This window comes from Spermophilus citellus, assembly GCF_964194105.1.
Source record: "Spermophilus citellus genome assembly, chromosome: 4".
NCBI lineage: Eukaryota > Metazoa > Chordata > Mammalia > Rodentia > Sciuridae > Spermophilus > Spermophilus citellus.
The window spans coordinates 116,256,863-116,276,568 of record NC_138185.1 but is presented as its reverse complement, the minus strand read 5'-3'; the positions used below and the strand labels follow the sequence as shown (position 1 = coordinate 116,276,568).

The window sequence follows — 19,706 nt, the reverse complement described above, 5'->3', positions numbered from 1 at the left end:
AATATTTATATATAAATCTAAGAAAACATCCATGGGATTTGTATGCTATAAGCCACATAGTGCTGATGAAAAAAATTAAAGAATATCCATATAAATGCAGAAAACAACATAGTAAAGATGATAGTTTTCCTCAAATTAATGTACAGGCTTAACAGAATCCCCACCAAAATTCCAGCAAGTCATTTGTTTGTTTTTTGTACTGAGGATTGAACCCAGGGGTGCTTAACTACTGTGTTACATCTCCAGTCCATATATATATACACACATATACATACACACACATATACATATACATACAGAGAGAGAGAGAGAGAGGGTTTCATTAAGTTGCTGAGGCTAGCCTCAAACTTGTGATCTTCCTGCTTGAGCCTCTCAAATTACTGGGATTACAGGCATGCACCACTATACCAGCAGCAAGTTTGTTTTTTTGTTTACTTTGTTTTGTTTTGATACTTAGATATAAAGAAGATTATTTTAAAATTTACATGGGAAGGCAAAGGAACTAGAACAGCTATCACCACTTGCTTAACATGTGCAAGGTTGTGGGTTCAATCCCCAGAACTGGAAGAAAGAAAGAAAGAAAGAAAGGGGGGGGGAGAAAGCTATAACAAAAGAATAATAAAATGGGAAAGTACCCAATTTTAAATCTTGCTGTATAGCCACAGTAATTAAGACTGTGTGGAGGCCTGGGGATATAGCTCAGTTGGTAGAATGGTTGCCTTTCTTGCACAAATCCCTGCCTTCAATCCCCAGCACCATTAAAAAAAAAAGAAAGAAAGAAGAAAAAATGGAATTGGCAGAGGGATAGACATATAAATTAATGGAACAGGACAGAGAATTCAGGAATAGACTCACTCAAATGTGCCAAACTGATTTTTGGCAAATGCGCAAAGGAAATTCTTTGGGTGAAAGATAGCCTCTAGGACAAATGAACGTAGATGGAAAAGAAAAAAAATAATCTCATTCAAAAAGTAACTCAAGCCCTGCGTGGTGGGGCACGCCTCCGGAGGCTGAGACAGGAGGATTGAGAGTTCAAAGCCAGCCTTAGCAATAGCAAGACGCTAAGCAAGTCATTGAGACCCTGTCTCTAAATAAAATACAAAATAGGGCTAGGGATGTGGCTCAGTGGTTGTGGGTACCTAAGTTCAATTCCTGGTACCAAAAAAAAAAAAAAAAAATTGACTCAAAATGAGCTGGGTGTGGTGACATACACTTCTAATCCCAGTAGCTTGGGAGCTGAGGCAGGAGGATCATAATTCTCCTTTAGGAATTTAGGAGGCCCTTAGAAACTCAGAGACCCTGTCTCTAAATAAAATGTAAAAAAGGGCTGGGATGTGGCTCAGTTGTTAAGTGTTCAATCTTCAGTACCAAAAAAAGGGGGGAGGTATGGAGGTTGACTCAAAATGGATCAAGGACTTACACAGAAAACAAAACTTTTAGGGAAAAATCTGGAAGAAAATCTTTAGTTAGGGCCAAATATGGTTCTCAATCTTAACACTAAAACATGATCCCATAAAGAGAAAATTGATAAATTAGATTTCATCAAAATTAAAATGTTAGTTCCGGGAAAGACTATTAAAATAATGAAATGACAGAGCTACCAAATAGGAAAAAAATATTCCACCAAGGCCTACTGTCTAGGATACATAAAGTACTGTCAAAATTCAACAGAAAACAAAAAATGTAATCAGAAATGGGCAAAAGATATGAACAGACATTTTACCAAAGAGGCAAATAAGTGCACAAAAATATATTCAATATCATTAGCCATTAGGAAAATGCAAATTAAAACCACAATGAGATGTTACTTCCACAGCCATCCTAACACCAAATACTGGCAAGGATACAAACCGACTAGTGGTGGGAATGTTAAAAGGTACAGCTGCTCTGAGAAGTTTCTTTAAAAAACTAGATTTGCAACTTTAGTGTAACCCAACAGTTGCACTCCTGGGTATTTATCCCAGAGGAATGAAAACGTGTTCACACAAAAACTTGTACATATATATTTATAGTAGTTTTATTCATAATAGCCCAAAACTAGAAATAATCCAGATGTCCTTCAAAAGGTGAATGGTAAAACAAACTGTGATACAACCATACCATAAATACTGCTTAGCAGTAAAAAGCAATGAACTGCCAAGAATGGTGGCACAACCCTGTAATGGTGGCACAACCCTGTAGGTTTAAGGATAGCCTCATCAATTTAGCAAGGCCCTAAGCCACTTAGTGAGACCCTAAAATCAAAAAAGGCTGGAGATGATGTAGCTGAGTGGTAAAGTGCTCCTGAGTTCAATCCCCAACACCCCTGTCCCACTCCCCCCAGCAAAAAAAAAGGCAGTGACCTGAACTGCAAGGTGAGATGGGATATGCCTATAATTCCAGCTACTTAGGAGGCTGAGGTGGAGGATTCCAAGTTCCAGGCTAGCCTGGGCAACTTAGGGTGACCCTGTCTCAAAATAAAAGAAAAGGGACAAAGGGGTGTAGCTCAGTAGTAAAGCACTTGGCTAGCATATGCAAGGACCTAAGTTTGATCTCCAGTACTGAAAAAATTAAAAGGCAAACAGATTAGTAATTGCCCTGTGTTAAGGAAGAGTATGAGTGGGAGGGAAGTGACTGTAGCCTAAAAGATACTGTAGGCATCTTTGTGCTGGTAGAAATGTTTTGTACCTTCCCTGTATCAATATCAGCTTCCTGATGGGGATGTTGTACTATGGTTTTGCAAGATATTACCATTGGGGGAAAACTGACTGAAGGATACATGGGATCTCTATTATTTATCATAACTGTATGTGAATCTATAATATCTCAAAATTTTAAAACGAATTAATTTAATAAAAACATCAAGACTGGAGCTGGAGTTATAGCTTAGTGGTGGCATGTTTGCCTGGCATGCACAAGATCCTGGGTTCAATCCCCAGGACTAAGAAATCAATCAAACAAGCAAGCAAGCAAACAAAAAGCCATAAAGTCCAGGTATGGTGGTGCACACCTGTAATTCCAGCAGCTTGGGAGGTTGAGGCAGGAGGATCACGAGTTCAAATTGCTAGCCTCGGCAATGGTAAGGCCCTAAAGCAACTCAGTGAGACCCTGTCTCTAAATAAAATATAAAATAGGGCTGGGGTTGTGGCTCAGTGGTTGAGTGCCCCTGAGTTCAATCTCTAGTACCCCATTCCCACCACCCCAAAAAAGAAGCCATCGGGACTTACATGCATAGCTAAGTAAATTGATTTAATTATTTTTAGTTTTATGAAAGAGAAACAAAAATAATGTCTATTAATAAGATGAAACTTTTACTCAAACAGCCAAAAACTAAATAATGTCACATAGATATGAAAAATTTAGCCAGTTTAAAATCTTGGAAATGAAAAGTAGTCATTGAAAAAAAAATGTTTTTAGCTCAGTACCTTAAATTCAAGAAATTAAATTTATAGATAATTGCTGGCAATATGCCACATAGCTATAATTTCAACACCTCAGGAGGCTGAGGCAGGAGGAATATAAGTTCAAAGCAAGCCTGGGCAATTAAGTGAGACCCTGACTCAAAATAGAAAAGGCTGGGATGTAGTAGTAGAGTGCTGTTGGTTTTAATTCCCAGTACTGCAAAAATAAATAAATGTACAAGTAATGACTTGAGAGACTCCAGGACACATCTAGTGTAAGTCCTTAGAAAATAAAAGAATGAATAAGTGACAAACAATAAATGAATATAAAATAAGTGATAATTTTCCTAATTCGAAATTTAAGTATTTAGATAGTGCACTCCAAGTATCAAATAGGATAAATAAAAGTAAATAATATTCTAATTAAACATGGTAGATCAACCTCCTCCCTTATAACTTACTTAAATGTCAGTAAAGAGACTTGTTTTTAAGGGATGAAACTCACAAGTTTGAAAAGTATACTGCAGACAAGTATGATCAGTAGAACTGATTATAGCATGTACAATTCCCTGGGTTTAATCTCCAGCACCACATAAGGGGAAAAAAGAAAGAACAAAGGGCAAGTAATTGATCAGAACAAGCAAGCAGAAAATTAGTAGGGATGTAGAAGAATAACACTGTCAGCTTGACCTTTCATTTATAGAACACCCAACAACTGCAGAATATATACTTTTTAATATTCTTTTCAGGTGCACATTGTCCTTCAAGAAAGACCATATTTTAGAACATAAATTAACTCTCACTGAATTTAAGAGGATTGAAATCATATAGCGTACGTTCTCTGACCACAGTAGAATTAAGTTAGAAATCATTAACAAAAAAAATATTTAAGAAAGAGCATTTGACAAGAAGGGTAAGGCCCTGCCTTTAAGCCCCATCACCCCAAATTAAATATTTTTTTAAAAACTGGAAAATCCTCATATATTTGAAAATTTGACAATAGCTTCAGGATAAAAAAAAAACAATTGTCAGAGAAACTAGAAAATATCTTGACCTAAATGACAATGAAAACTGATCAGAATTTGTTAGGATGCAGCTAACATAGGTCTTAATGGAAATTTATATCTTTAAATTGCTTGCACCAGGGCTGGAGATATAGCTCAGTGGTACAGCCTGTTCTCAGCCTGTATTTAGTATGCACAAGGCCCTGGCTTCAGTCCATAATACCAAAAAATTAAAATTACAAAAAGAAGAAAAAAATTCTAAAATAGGTCAACAACTTTCTGTAAGGAGCCAGATAGTAAGTAAATATCTTAAGTTTTGCAGGTCATACAATCTTTGTTGCATCAACTCTGCCCTGTGGTGTAAAAGAAGGCATACACAATGTATAAATAAACGGGTGTGATTATGTTCCAATAAAACTTTATTTGTAAGCAGTGATAGTAAATTTTATATAATTTTATAACACAAAAATCTTTTTCATTTATTTTCTGTCATTAAAATATAAAATTACTTTTTAACCAGACATTAAAAAAATACTTTGCCAGGCACAGTGGTGCACACCTGTAATCCCAGCAGGAGGATTGTGAGTTCAAAGCCAGCCTCAGCAGATTAGCAAGGCACTTAGCAACTCAGCAAGACCCTGTCTCCAAATAAAATATAAAATGGGCTGAGGATGTGGCTCAGTGGTTAAGCCTCCTGGATTCAATCCTTGGTAATAGAATAAATAATAATAATAATAATAATAATAATAATAATAATTCAAAGATCAAAAAGTCTCAGAATACTACATTACCAAAGGGAAAGGTCAAGAAGTGTTTCGTGGGCTGCTGAGGAATAGGTAAATTTAATAAATCTCTTTGAGGCATTTTGGCAGTGTTTATGAAAACTCTAAATACAAATTCTTTATAGCAGTTTTACTACAGGATTTTAATCTTATAGGTACATTTGTATAGGAAAGATAAAACATTTGTACAAGGCTGTTTATTGCCATTTATTTATAATAGCAGAAGAGTAAAACAATAATCAAGAAAAATAAAATAGCTCTCTGCATACTCATAGAATGATCCAAAATATGTGGATATGTGAAAACAACAATGTTCAAAACATTTTGTATATATAGGGCAGGTGTTGTGGCTCAGAGGTAGAGTGCTCGCCTACCATGCATGAGGCACCGGGTTCAATCCTCAGCACCATATAAAAATTAAAAAAAAATATTGTGTCCACCTATAACTAAAAAAATAAATTTAAAAAATTGTGTATAGGGCTGGGGATGTGGCTCAAGCGGTAGCGCGCTCGCCTGGCGTGCGTGCGGCCCGGGTTCGATCCTCAGCACCACATACCAACAAAGATGTTGTGTCCGCCGAGAACTAAAAAATAAATATTAAAAATTAAAAAAAAAAAAGAAATTCTCTGTCTCTCTCCCCCTTTAAAAAATAAATAAATAAATAATTGTGGTCAAATCATGCATTGAAATAAATACTTTGCTCACTTGGGAATGGTACCAGAGGATCTAAGAAATTATTATCTCCCAAATTAACAAGTACATTACAACTCTGACAAAGAATACCTGGATTGTAGCATTTGAATCACTTCTTTAAAAACCCCCTGTTCCCCGTGATGGGCAGAATCACAGCCTCTGGGACAGGAGTCCCCTGTATTTTCTCTTTTTCTAGCAAAGCAAGGAAACTTCTTTTTCATTTTTCTTAAAAAAAAAAAAAAATCAACAAGGATAAATCTCATGTCCATACTGTTACATGAGAAAGGTAAGTTGAATTGCCAACATGATTGATCAACATAAAGCTTTAAAATATAATGCTTTTGAATTATAATATTTTACTATTTAGAAATGAAATCTGATGCACATATGGCACAAAATTAGTAGATTCATTGAGCTGGGTGATAGGTACATGGTGTTGTTTTTTTCCCCCAATATGAGGATTAAACCCAGAGGAGCTCTACCACTGAGCTACATCCCCAACCTTGGTTTTGGAGACAGGGTCTTTAAATTGCCAAGGAAGGCCTCAAGCTTGGGATATCCCTGCTTCAGTCTCCTGAGTCCTAGGGTTATGCTGCCACACCTGTCTTTGTTTATTGTTTCATTTTGTTGATACTGAAGATTGAACCCAAGGGTTCTTTATTACTAAGCTATATCACCAGCCCTTTTTTTTATTTTGAGACAGGGTCAGAATTGCTCAGAACTTAGCTAAGTTGCTGAAGCTGGCCTCAAATTTTTGATCCCCCTGCTTCAGCCTCTTGAATTGCCAAGGTTACAGGCATGTGCCAACACACCCAACCATGTTTGTTTGTTTTGTTTTTTTAAGAGAAAGAGAGAGAGAGAATTTTTTATTTTATTTTTTATTTTTATTTTATTTTTTTAGTTTTTTAGTTTTCGGCAGACACAACATCTTTGTTTGTATGTGGTGCTGAGGATCGAACCCGGGCTGCACACATGCCAAGCAAACATGCTACCACTTGAGCCACATCTCCAGCCCCCATGGGTTTTTATTAGGTTATCTTTCATACTTTTTTTTTAAAGAAATATTGCTTCTGCCCACCCCCACCCCCACCCCAGTATTGGGGATTGAATCCATGGGCACTCTACCACTGAACTACATCCCCAGCTCTTTTTATTTTTTGAAGACAGGGTCTTGCTAAATTGCCAAGGCTGGCTGTACACTTACAGTCTTCCTGCCTCAACCTCCTGAGTAGCAGGAGTTACAGGACTTGCGCCCAGCTGCATAATATTTTTTTAAAATATTTAGTTATAGATGGGCACAATATCTTTATTTTAATTTATGTGGTACTGAGGATCAAACCCAGAGCCTCGCGCATGCTAGGCAAGCGCTCTACCTCTGAGCCACAACCTCAGCCCCTGCATAATATTTTTAAAGTTAAGAAATTGTGTTTTGCATTGACCATGAAGTCTTTGCAGCTATTACCTATCCAACTGTGCCTATCCTGTTCGTCCGTTGGTGCCCAGTGCAATTCCAAGCCCTCCCACAGAAGTCAGAGTGCTCAAATGAAGAATACCCTTTCCGATGGCCAACAGGGTTTGCCTTTTCTATATTTCTGTCTTCTTGTTTTTCAGGTATGTTGGTGGTAAATGTAACATGGAGGAACAAGACATATGTAGGTACACTTCTTGACTGCACACGGCATGATTGGGCACCCCCAAGGTGAGCACTTAGTCTGAATCACTCTATAATCAATGAACCCTTATACCTTTATCCTGCTAGAGCCGTATACCCATCTTTTTTTTAAAGGGCATTATAATGTAGAAATAAGAGAAGGCACTGTGTTCATCTCGCATTTAAAAGAGTAAATGGGGATGGGGCAGTAGCTCAATGGCAGAGCGCTTGCCTAGCATGTGTGAGGCACTGGGTTCGATCCTCAGCACTGCATACAAGTAAAATAAAGACATGCTGTCCATACACTCTACAAAAAAACAAAAAAGAATGAATAGATTATGTATTAAAGCGTTGGCTGGGAAATAGGGGTAGAAGAATGGGAAATAAATTCTTTTCTTAATTGTTTGGTCGTTTTTTTGTTTTGTTTTGTTTTCTTATTTGTTTGGTATCACGGGCTCTGAACCTTATCCCTAGCCCTTTTTATTTTTTATTTTGAGACAGGGTCTCACTGTGTTGCTTAGGGCCTCACTAAATTGCTAAGGCTGGCCTCTATTTATGATCCTCCTACCTCCAGAGCCTCTGGGATTACAGTCATGCAGCAACAACAGTGAAGAAATCCTTTTTAAGCCCTTGACTAGAATTAAATTCTAGCTTCTTCCTTTAGTCACCTTAGACTAAGGATATAAAATCTAACTATCAGTGAACAAACATGCATTGATGATGCTTTTCAATGGTAAGTATCCCCCCAAGAAACCCATCTCAAGAACATGTTTAGTTTTATAAGCCCTACTAGACTAGACCATGTAGGCAAGGACCTTTACAAATTGCCATTTTTGCTGGGGGAGGGGGTACTCAGAACCCATATACCCATGCTAGGCAAGTGCTGTACCACTGAGCTGCATCCTCAGCCCCTCAAATTCTAATTTGAACTGAAGAACATTTGCCTAGCATGTGCAAGGATCTGGATTCAATCTTCAATCCCTAGCACTACCAAAAAAAAAAAAAAAAAGATTAACATTTCAGTGAATGGCATATTACTTTTTAGTACCCAATTTGCCAGGGCTTGGGGTGCCTGAATGTGGGAGAATAATTTACAGCTGTCATGCAGATAACATCCAAGGAGCTCAACACTTAATGCAGTTCCCACACATTTACAAGTTTCTTTAATGACTCATAGTCATTAAAAATGGTAGTTACCAAGTAGGGTATATGGTGCACACCTGTAATGGCAACTACTTGGAAGACTGAAGTAGGAGGATCCCAAGTTTGAAGGCCAACCTGGACAAGAAAGCTAGACCCTGTCTGAGGATGGGGGGGGCGGGATGAAGAAGAAAAGAAATTGGTGGTTACCATCTAGACATCTTTTACAAAAACTATACTGCCCATTATTCCCTTGAAACAAACATCGGCAAGAATGTCCCAAGGAAAATTATTTTTTAAGTTTTTTTACTCCCTATCACTTTCTTTTTGTCTACTATAATGGTGCTCTACCTGGGATTATGTGGTTATTTATGCCTCCTAATATTGAGAGAGTTAGGCCAGGCTTCTGGAGGCTTAGCATATTATAAAACTGTTCAGATGAGCTCAGACCAGTTTTATGTATGTTTATTTGTTTAAATATTTATTTTTTAATTGTAGTTGGACACAATATCTTTGTTTTATTTATTTATTTGTGGTGCTGAGAATCAAACCCAGGGCCTCTCAGGCACTAGGGGAATGCTCTGCCACTAAGCCATAACCCCACCCCCAGTTTTTTGTTTGTTGTTGTTTTTGTACTGGAGATTGAACCTAGGGGGCTTAATCACTGAGCCACATCCCCAGCCCTTTTTACTTTTCATTTTGAGATAGGTTCTTACTAAGTCACTGAGGCTACCTTTGAACTCATGATCCTCCTGCCTCCTTCCAAGTCACTGGAATTACAGGCATGTGCCACCATGCCCAGCTAAGACCAGTTTTTAAAGTTCTCTATATCCTCTCTTTTTATTTCTGAGAAATCTTTTGGAAGGATTTATTTCTGCTTTGGGATATGTAAGAATCTAGAGAAACAGTGGGTAAGTAGGGCAATAATAAAAATAGTAGCTTTATAATATGAATGTTCTGGGGGCCCAAAGGAGATAATTGACAAAAATTGTCTTTTTTTTCTGCCATAGCTGTGGCACTCACAGTCTTAGAAACAATCTATTCCACCTGCCCCTGGAATAAGAGTCAAAACCATCTTTAGATCTAAACAGGAACCATCTTTAGCTAATTAAGTGTTTTATTATTTTAGATAGTATTTTGGGGTCCATGAAAAGCTACTCTAGGGCCAATGAAAAAAGATCCATAGGTGCAAATCTCTAGATGCAAACATTCAAAAAATTCATATACTATTTATTGGCTGACATTGTGTTTAGGACATATTTAGGAGTGTTTTAAATGAATGGATGTTTGATTTGTTCTACCAGTCTATACCTTTGTGGTAAGGTATTTAGGCAAAAAGCATTAGGCTGAAAGCAGAACTAAATTCTGGTTGTTTATTGCCATTAATCAGCAGTGTGACTTTGAGTCAGTTACTTAGCATTCCTGGTCTCAATTTCCTGAGTGATCTTTAAAGTCTTCTCTGAAACCGCGATTATGGCTGCATATAGGAAATGCAGAATGACTATTCTTTGTGTGATGAAACAAATGCAGGCATGACTACTCTTTCCCCGCATGGCTTTAGAGAGATGCTGGGGAATAATTTGTAACTGGCATGCAGGTAAAATCCTAGGAGTTCACCACTTAATGCAGTTCCCACAAGCACAAATTCTTTCAACAAATCATATTTGTTGAAAGCAATAGTCATCATCTGGAAGGTTCTTCTGGAGGCTACAACTAAACTGGTTTAAAGACTTTTTTTTCCATCATGCACAGTGGCACACACCTGTAATCCCAGCTACTCAAGAGGATGAGGCAGGAGAATTGCAAGTTCAAAGCCAGCCTCAGCAAACTAGTAAGACTCTGTCTTAAAATAAAAAATAAAATAAGAAAAAAAGGTCTGGGGGTATGGTTTAGTGGTTAAATGCCCCCGGGTTCAATCCCCAGTACCAATAAATAAACAAATAAAGATGGTTTCTCTTCTTAATACTATCCTGTTATATTTGTTCTTTGCCAAGATTCTGTGACTCACCCACCAGTGACTTGGAAATGCGCAATGGTCGAGGTAGAGGCAAACGCATGCGTCCGAACAGTAACACACCTGTCAACGAGACAACCACAGCCTCTGAGAGCAAAGGGACCAGCAGCAGCAGCAAAACCCGAGCAGGAGCCAATAGCAAAGGCCGCCGGGGCAGCCAGAATTCTTCAGAGCATCGCCCACCTGCCAGCAACACTTCAGAAGATGTGAAGGCCAGCCCTTCCTCAGCTAATAAGCGGAAAAATAAACCCCTTTCAGACATGGAGCTGAATTCTAGCTCAGAGGACTCCAAAGGGAGCAAGCGTGTCCGTACAAATTCCATGGGCTCAGCCACTGGCCCCCTCCCTGGGACCAAGGTGGAACCCACTGTTCTAGACAGAAATTGTCCCTCTCCAGTTCTAATTGACTGTCCCCACCCAAACTGCAACAAGAAATACAAGCACATCAATGGACTTAAGTACCACCAAGCTCATGCCCATACAGATGATGACAGCAAGCCTGAAGCAGATGGAGACAGTGAGTATGGAGAAGAGCCCACCCTCCATGCAGACCTTGGGAGCTGCAATGGTGCACCCGTCTCACAGAAAGGTTCCTTGTCCCCTGCCCGTTCAGCTACCCCCAAAGTTCGGCTCGTGGAGCCTCATAGCCCCTCTCCTTCAAATAAATTCAGCACAAAAGGCCTCTGTAAGAAAAAATTGAGCGGGGAAGGGGACACAGACCTTGGGGCCTTATCCAATGATGGCTCTGATGATGGACCCTCAGTAGTAGATGAAACAAGCAATGACGCCTTTGATTCTTTGGAAAGGAAGTGTATGGAAAAAGAGAAATGTAAAAAACCCTCTAGTTTGAAACCTGAAAAGATTCCTTCCAAGAGCTTAAAGTCAGCCCGGCCCATTGCCCCTGCTATCCCCCCACAGCAAATCTACACTTTCCAGACAGCTACCTTCACAGCAGCAAGCCCAGGCTCCTCCTCAGGCTTGACCACCACAGTGGTTCAAGCCATGCCTAACAGTCCTCAACTCAAGCCCATTCAGCCCAAGCCCACTGTTATGGGAGAACCTTTTTCAGTCAACCCTGCCTTGACTCCAGCCAAGGACAAGAAAAAGAAAGACAAAAAAAAGAAGGAATCTTCTAAGGAACTTGAAAGTCCTCTGACCCCTGGGAAGGTATGTCGAACAGAAGAAGGCAAAAGTCCATTCAGGGAATCATCAGGAGATGGGATGAAAATGGAAGGACTCCTGAATGGCTCATCAGACCCCCATCAAAGCCGACTGGCTAGCATCAAGGCTGAAGCTGATAAAATCTACAGCTTCACAGACAATGCCCCCAGCCCTTCAATTGGAGGCAGCAGCCGCCTAGATAGCACAACCCCTACCCAGCCCCTGACTCCCTTACATGTAGTGACCCAGAATGGAGCTGAAGCCAGCTCAGTCAAAACCAATAGCCCTGCATACTCTGACATCTCTGATGCTGGGGAGGATGGGGAAGGCAAGGTGGACAGTGTCAAATCAAAGGACCCTGAACAGTTGGTTAAGGAAGGGGCTAAGAAAACTCTTTTCCCTCCTCAGCCACAGAGCAAAGACTCACCGTATTATCAAGGCTTTGAGAGTTACTACTCTCCAAGTTATGCACAGTCTAGCCCAGGGGCTCTTAACCCCAGCAACCAGGCAGGAGTGGAGAGCCAGGCCCTGAAGATGAAAAAGGATGAGGAACCTGAGAGTATAGAGGGGAAAGTGAAGAATGATGTCTGTGAGGAAAAGAAGCCTGAACTGAGTTCCAGTCAGCAGCCCTCAGTCATCCAGCAGCGGCCCAACATGTACATGCAGTCCCTGTATTACAACCAGTATGCCTATGTGCCCCCCTATGGCTACAGTGACCAGAGTTACCACACCCACCTCCTGAGCACTAACACGGCTTACCGGCAGCAATATGAAGAACAACAGAAAAGGCAGAGCTTGGAGCAGCAGCAGCGGGGACTGGACAAGAAGGCAGAGATGGGCCTGAAGGAACGAGAGGCAGCACTCAAGGACGAGTGGAAGCAAAAGCCGTCAATTCCACCTACCCTCACCAAGGCTCCCAGCTTAACAGACCTGGTAAAGTCAGGACCCAGCAAAGCCAAGGAGCCAGGGACTGATCCTGCCAAGTCAGTCATCATTCCCAAGTTAGATGACTCTTCAAAACTCCCCAGCCAAGCCCCTGAAGGCCTTAAAGTGAAGCTGAATGAGACCGGCCACCTAGGCAAGGAGGCCTCTGAGGCTAAGACAGGCACAGAGTGTGGCCGACAGGCAGAGGTGGATCCAATACTCTGGTACCGACAGGTAACTCTTCCCCTTGGGAGGAAGTGGAAATACTGTGTAAACTTTCTGTCTCCCTCACAAATGAGGGCTATCCTTAGATAAGGGTTCATTTGAGATTAGCAAATGTGGGTATGGTGGATAATTCTGGAGGCTGAGGCAGGAAGATCACCAAGTTCAAGGGCAGCCTCGGCAATTTGGCAAGCCCCTGTCTGAAATAAAATAAAAAAGTAGAAGGACTGAGGATGTAGCTCAGTGATAGAGCAGCCCTGGGTTCAATCACCAATACCTTTTTGTTGTTGTTGTTGTTATAGATGGACACAATATCTTTATTTTTAAGTGATACTGAGGATCGAACCCAGTGCCTCAATGTTCGAGGCATGCTCTCCACCACTGAGCCAAAACCCCAGCACCCCCAATACCTTTAAAAAAAAACAGTGCTCGCTTCGGCAACACATAGACTTTAAAAATTGGAGTTTTAGAGTTATGATTTTAGGAATTCTTTATCTTTGTAAATTGTTTTCATGATTTTTTTAAAGGCTGTGATAGGATTGCAAGTTTGAGGCCAGTCTCAGCCACTTAACAAGACCATCTCAAAATATAAAGGAGTAGGGATATAGTTCTGTGAGAGAGGGCCCCTGGCTTCAATCCAGAGTCTCAGGGAATGGGGATAAGCACTATATAGTCTGTAAAAGAGGTTTTTCCCATTTGATAAGAAAGACCTAGGTACATTAGCTTGATTTGTCTAAAGTTACTTGAACCTTCACTAGCAGAGCCAGGACTAGAACTTAGATATCTTATTTCCTAGTATAATGTTCCTCCCACTGTTTAGTTCCTTCCTATGGAATGAGTTAATGGTATCTCTTCATTTTTTAGAGCAGGTCAAAAGTACACTACTCATTTTCTTTAAGAACGATTTTATAGCCATACGTGATAATGTCTGTAATTCCAGCTACTTGGGAGACTGAGACAGGAAAATCGCAAGTTTGGGGCCTGCCTGGGCATCTTAGCAAGACCTTGTCTGAAAATAAAATTTATAAAAGGACTAGAGATGTGGCTTAATGGTATATCACTTTCCTACCATGCATGAGGCCCTGCATTCAATTTTCAGAACTGAAGAAGAAGAGGGAGAAAGGGGATTTAGTAGGTGGAATTAGAACAGAGAATGTAGAGTCTCACATCTTTGTTCATGGTACTTAAACTATCTTCCCTTCCCTACTGGTGAACACTTACCCTCCTTCTCTGACCTGGTAGCAGTGATAGCTTTCTACCCATTGAGCTTGCCCTGAAGAAGGGAAACAATGAAGCTGGGGATATAGCTCAATTAGTAGACTGCTTGCCTGGCATGTATAAGGCCCTGGGTTCAATCCCTAGCACACCACACACACCAAAAAAAAAAAAGTGTGCTGAAGAAAGGAAACAATCTAAATGTCTTAGAAGGAGGTAGCCCCTTCTATTCCAGGAATATTTGTCCCAGAATGTTTGTGCTTGCCTAGAGAACATACACTGATAGGTTTTCCTTTTCTCTCCCCACATCTTGTCTCCTTGAGTGGGGAGCTTTTTAAACAAGAGAAACCAAAATTGGATTGTAAACAAAGATCAATAAAAGCCAGGATCCTACCCTGCCCCAGGAGTCTAGTGTGCTTGTATTTATTCTGGGACCTTGGGCTTGAACTATATCTCTGTCTTATGTGTACAACACCTCATTCTGTGATTATTGTAGGAGGCAGAACCCCGGATGTGGACATATGTTTATCCTGCCAAGTACTCAGATATAAAGTCAGAGGATGAGCGGTGGAAAGAGGAACGGGATCGCAAATTGAAGGAGGAAAGGAGTCGGAGTAAGGACTCTATCCCCAAGGAGGATGGGAAGGAAAGCACAAGTAGTGACTGCAAGCTGCCCACGTCTGAGGAGTCCCGCCTTGGGAGCAAGGAGCCGCGACCAAGTGTCCATGTGCCTGTGTCCTCTCCCCTCACCCAGCACCAGTCCTACATCCCTTATATGCACGGCTACTCCTACAGCCAGTCCTATGATCCCAACCACCCCAGCTACAGGGGCATGCCTGCTGTGATGATGCAGAACTACCCAGGTATAGCATCCTAGTGCCAGCTCTGCTCCATTTACCAGGAAGGGAGATTTCAAACCCAGAGTTTTGTGGCTTGGCACTAAGACTCAATGAGGCTTGTTTAGATGACAGCCCTTTTTTGATTGTATCATTCTGTGAAGTGGTCACACTTTCCTGTAGCTCCTTATATGACTCCTGTTTATAGTCTGAGGGACCAGCTCTCCTTCCTTTGTTCAAGCTAGAGGGTTGCCTCTACTGTCAGTTCTCATTGATACTCTTAGTATCACCATCTAAGCTGGCTTTTTTTTTTTTTTCAGACATATGCTCTAAATTTTGCAATGTACAAGTCACTATGAAGAATATAAAAGAGATTAGTTCCCGCCTCTCAAAAACCTTATAACTTGATAGAGTAGAGACGTGGAACAAATAAAATTCAGATCAGAACAATGTATATATTCAGTTGCAAGATCATGCTCAGCTGAAAGTTTGGAAGGCAATCGAGAGACAGGAAGAACTGTTTGAAGTAAGGGGATGTCTGGCTAGGTTCAACTTGAGAAAGATTAGCTCTTTATGCTGGTATCCATGAGTTCCTAGAGGGGTGGGGCAAGTAGAGTTGAATAAGAACTTTTTCTTTTTTTTTAAGAGAGGAGAAGGAGATAATCTTTTTTTTTTTGAGAATTTTAATATTTATTTTTTAGTTATGGGCGGATACAACATCTTTGTTTTTTTTGTTGTTTTTTTTTGGGGGGGGGGGTTTGTATGTGGTGCTGAGGATCGAACCTGGGCCGCACACATGCCAGGCGAGCGCGCTACCACTTGAGCCACATCCCCAGCCCCGAACATTTTCTTTTTTAAAAAGTTTTTAGGGGCTAGGTTGTGCCTCAGCATAGAGCTCTTGCCTACCATGTGCGAGGCACTGGGTTCGAGTCTCAGCACCACATATAAATAAATGAATAAAATAAAGATCCAAAAACATCTAAAACAATTTTTTTTTAAAGAGAGAGTGAGAGAGGGGAGGGAGAGAGAGAGAGAGAATTTTTAATATTTATTTTTTAGTTCTCGGCGGACACAACATCTTTGTTGGTATGTGGTGCTGAGGATCGAACCCAGGTCGCACGCACACCAGGCAAGCGCGCTACCGCTTGAGCCACATCCCCAGCCCTAAAACAATTTTTAATATTTATTTTTTTAGTTTTCGGCGGACACATCTTTGTTTGTATGTGGTGCTGAGGATCGAACCCGGGCCGCACGCGTGCCAGGCAAGCGCGCTACCGCTTGAACCACATCCCCAGCCTCCTAAAACAATTTTTAAAAAAAGGTTTTAGAAGAAAATGTTCTTAGTCAACTCTACTTGCCAATTTCTATTGCCCAAAGAGTCATGTGGGATTCTTCTGGGGTAGAAGGGCATTCAATTTAACTTTGTCTTGTTATTTATCTTAACATGTAATAATTATATATATATTAATAGGATATAATGTCATATTTCAACAAATGTATACAGCATGCACTGATCAAATCAGGATGATTAGCATTTTATGTTTGAGCCTTCAAATTCTTTTCTTACAGATCTTCATAAAATATAGCGTTATTGTGAATTTATGAATATAATATTCATAAAATATAATAGGCTTATTGTGAACTATAGCCACCACTTTTCTGTGGAAAACAAGAATATATACCTTCTACCTGTGTTTGGATACTTGTTATCCAACTTCTCTTTATTCCTTACCCTTCCCCCAACCCCTAGTAATCACTATTCTACATTCAGATTCGCTTGGGCTTTTTTTTTTTTTTTTTTTTTTTTTTTCAGTGCTGGGGATTAAACCTAGGGCCTCATGCATGTAGACAAGCACTCTATCACTGAGCTACATCCCCAGCCTTGACTTGGGCACTTCTTTTTTTTTTTTAAAGAGGAGAGAGAGAGAGAGAGTTTTATTAATGTTTATTTTTTAGATTTCGGTGGACACAACATCTTTATTTTATTTTTATGTGGTGCTGAGGATTGAACCCAGCACCCCGCACATGCCAGGCGAGCGCGCTACCTCTTGAGCCACATCTCCAGCCCCAGACTTGGGCACTTCCTAACTTACTTAGAGCTTCCACCTTCCTACAACCTAAATAATCATGACATCTGGTGACATTGTTTTTAAGACAGACTCTAACTAGAATAAGTAAGCTTTTCAAACAGAAATGGAAAATTTTCTCACTCCTTGAGCAAGGTAAGGTGTTCCTTACTTCCTGTCACATACACTCATATATATAAAAATAGTAGTTCTGTGTATTGTGAAGGCTTGCTCCAATCCAGGCACTATCCTGAGATATTTATGAACATTATCTTCTTGTCTTCATTTTGATGAAGAAACTAAAACTCAAAAAGGTTGTTAATTTGCTGAAGATTACCCAGCTAGAAAGTTTCAGAGGTTTAGTTAATCCCAAGGCCAGTTGACTTTATATCTTTATGATCTTTCTACTTTAATATCACTCCTCCAAAAGAATCTGAGAGTCCTTCAAAGAACCATACCAGGTCAGGGGAAGTCAGCTCCAGGAAACTGAAGGCATATTCCTTGCATCCCTTCACTCATTTTCCCTGTAGAGTTCAATAAAGAAAAGACAAGCCAATAGTCTTATCCCAAAGATACCATGGTAGGAAATACCTCAGCCTATGCCTAGGAAAGCTAATGCCCACTTAACCAAGCTCACTAAAGCAGTTTCTTCTACCTTTCACTTCTTTGACCACTTGATTTCTCCTTCCCCAGGTTCCTATTTGCCTTCCAGCTACTCTTTCTCCCCATATGGCAGCAAGGTCTCAGGTGGTGAAGATGCCGACAAGGCACGAGCCAGCCCCAATGTCAGTTGTAAATCCAGCTCAGAGTCCAAAGCCCTGGACATCTTGCAGCAGCATGCCAGTCACTACAAGAGCAAGTCTCCCACGGTAAGAGAAGTACAGTATTATCCAAAAATAACAGAGATCCAAAATCTTGGAGGCAGTGGGCAAGTTCAGGTCCTAACCACAGTGCAACTTGACTGACTCATCAGGGCAAATTCTTGATTCATAGGTGTCCTGCATTTTCAGGAAATCATAATGTGGGGCTCTGGTTATATCACTCATGTATGTCTCACTCTGGTGCTTCTCTGTGTTTCCTTTCCTTTCCAGATAAATGATAAAACTTCTCAGGAGAGAGATCGGGGAGGCTGTGGGGTGGTTGGGGGTGGCAGCAGCTGTAGCAGTGTTGGGGGATCAGGCGGGGGTGATCGAAGTGTCGACCGGCCCCGTACCTCCCCTTCCCAGCGCCTGATGTCCACACACCACCACCACCACCACTTGGGGTATTCATTGCTCCCAGCACAGTACAACCTACCCTATGCAGCAGGTAAGCCTATTGTCCCCTATCATCTATATTTTGGTCTGCATCCCAGTAGTAATGCTCATAGTAAGGTCCCCCCTACATAAGAATCTTTTTTCTTTTCAAGCTTCTAATCTATCCAAAGTACTTGCCTCCTGCAAATACTCATTAAAACATGACATTTATTTACTCCCTTGGAGCTGGGGGATTCTTAGACTCATCCAGAATGTTGACTTTGATATTCACAGAATAAGGAACAGGTATTCCCACAGCCAAAATAAAAGAAGCATCTATTTAATTAAAAAAAAAAAAAAAAAACTATATACTGTCCACCCCTAGCCACTGTATCTGGCCAAGAATCAGATTTTTTTTTTCAGTCAGTACCCAAAACTCAGTGGAGTTAGGAATTTAAGGGGTCTCTCCTCCCTGTGTCTAGCCAGCTGGTGAAAAGGAAATGTGAAGGGGAGGTTTCTGTGAATGCCGGACTAACATATCCTCCTACTTGCCCAGGGCTTTCTTCTACAGCCATTGTTGCCAGCCAGCAAGGCTCAACTCCCTCACTGTACCCACCCCCCAGGAGGTGAGAATGGTAAGTAATTTTTGTTTGTTTGGGGCAACATAGGGCCCAAATACCTGGATCACAGCATCCCTGTGGAGCCTAAGTGAGGGATAACTGAGGTGTCAGCAGTCTGGAAACAGTGGAATCCTGCCAAGCCTCTTGTAGGACAGTCTCCTGTGAAGCTGTATGCATCTAAGAGACCTGTGGCCCCTAGGGATTAATACTGGCCAGTTAATTTTCTTGGAGCGCCATCTTGTGGTTGTCATGCCAGCAGGCTGAGTGCCTGGTTACCTGTCCATGTTTCCCTTGCAGAACACCAAGTGCCCGGATAAAGTCAACTTCACGGGCCTGGACTGGCTCACCCAAGGAGGTGCTGGACGTGCCATTTAGACATCAGTTAAATGCTGTTGATCATCCTGTTTGCCGTTCCTACCATGACTGAAGGCAAACCCTTGGCTCTCTCGCCTCCACCAGACCCCTGGAACTCCCTGACCCTCCCTCTTCCTCAGGACCTGGAGAGCTGGTACTTAGCAAAAATATTTATTCTCTCAGCCACATCATGGCTTTGTCACCTCTGTGGAGAAGAAGGCACGGGGAGCAACCAGGGGAACATGGCCTCAGCCCAGAGAAGTCACTGCTCTTTTCCCCAAGGCCTTGGTCTGCTGCCGGAGCAGTACACCCCCAGAGAGGGGACCCCACCCCCACCCCGCAAGCACTGGGTAAGGTCTGAAGACAGCACAGCAGCCATACCCCCTCTACCATCATTTCCACCATCATCA

The 19,706-nt window shown here is 41.1% G+C and overlaps 1 protein-coding gene across 1 annotated transcript in view; it reads left to right on the top strand.

Annotated features, from left to right (window-relative positions):
• ZNF609 (zinc finger protein 609) overlaps positions 1-19,706 on the top strand; it is a 187,836-nt gene extending 168,130 nt beyond the window's left edge. Inside the window, exons 4-10 of the mRNA XM_081289275.1 lie at positions 7,471-7,558; positions 10,645-12,982; positions 14,682-15,048; positions 17,781-17,956; positions 18,179-18,395; positions 18,879-18,957; positions 19,240-19,706. Of these exons, the coding sequence (XP_081145401.1) occupies positions 7,471-7,558; positions 10,645-12,982; positions 14,682-15,048; positions 17,781-17,956; positions 18,179-18,395; positions 18,879-18,952 (3,260 nt within the window). The 3' untranslated portion in view covers positions 18,953-18,957; positions 19,240-19,706. The remainder of the gene's footprint in view (positions 1-7,470; positions 7,559-10,644; positions 12,983-14,681; positions 15,049-17,780; positions 17,957-18,178; positions 18,396-18,878; positions 18,958-19,239) is intronic.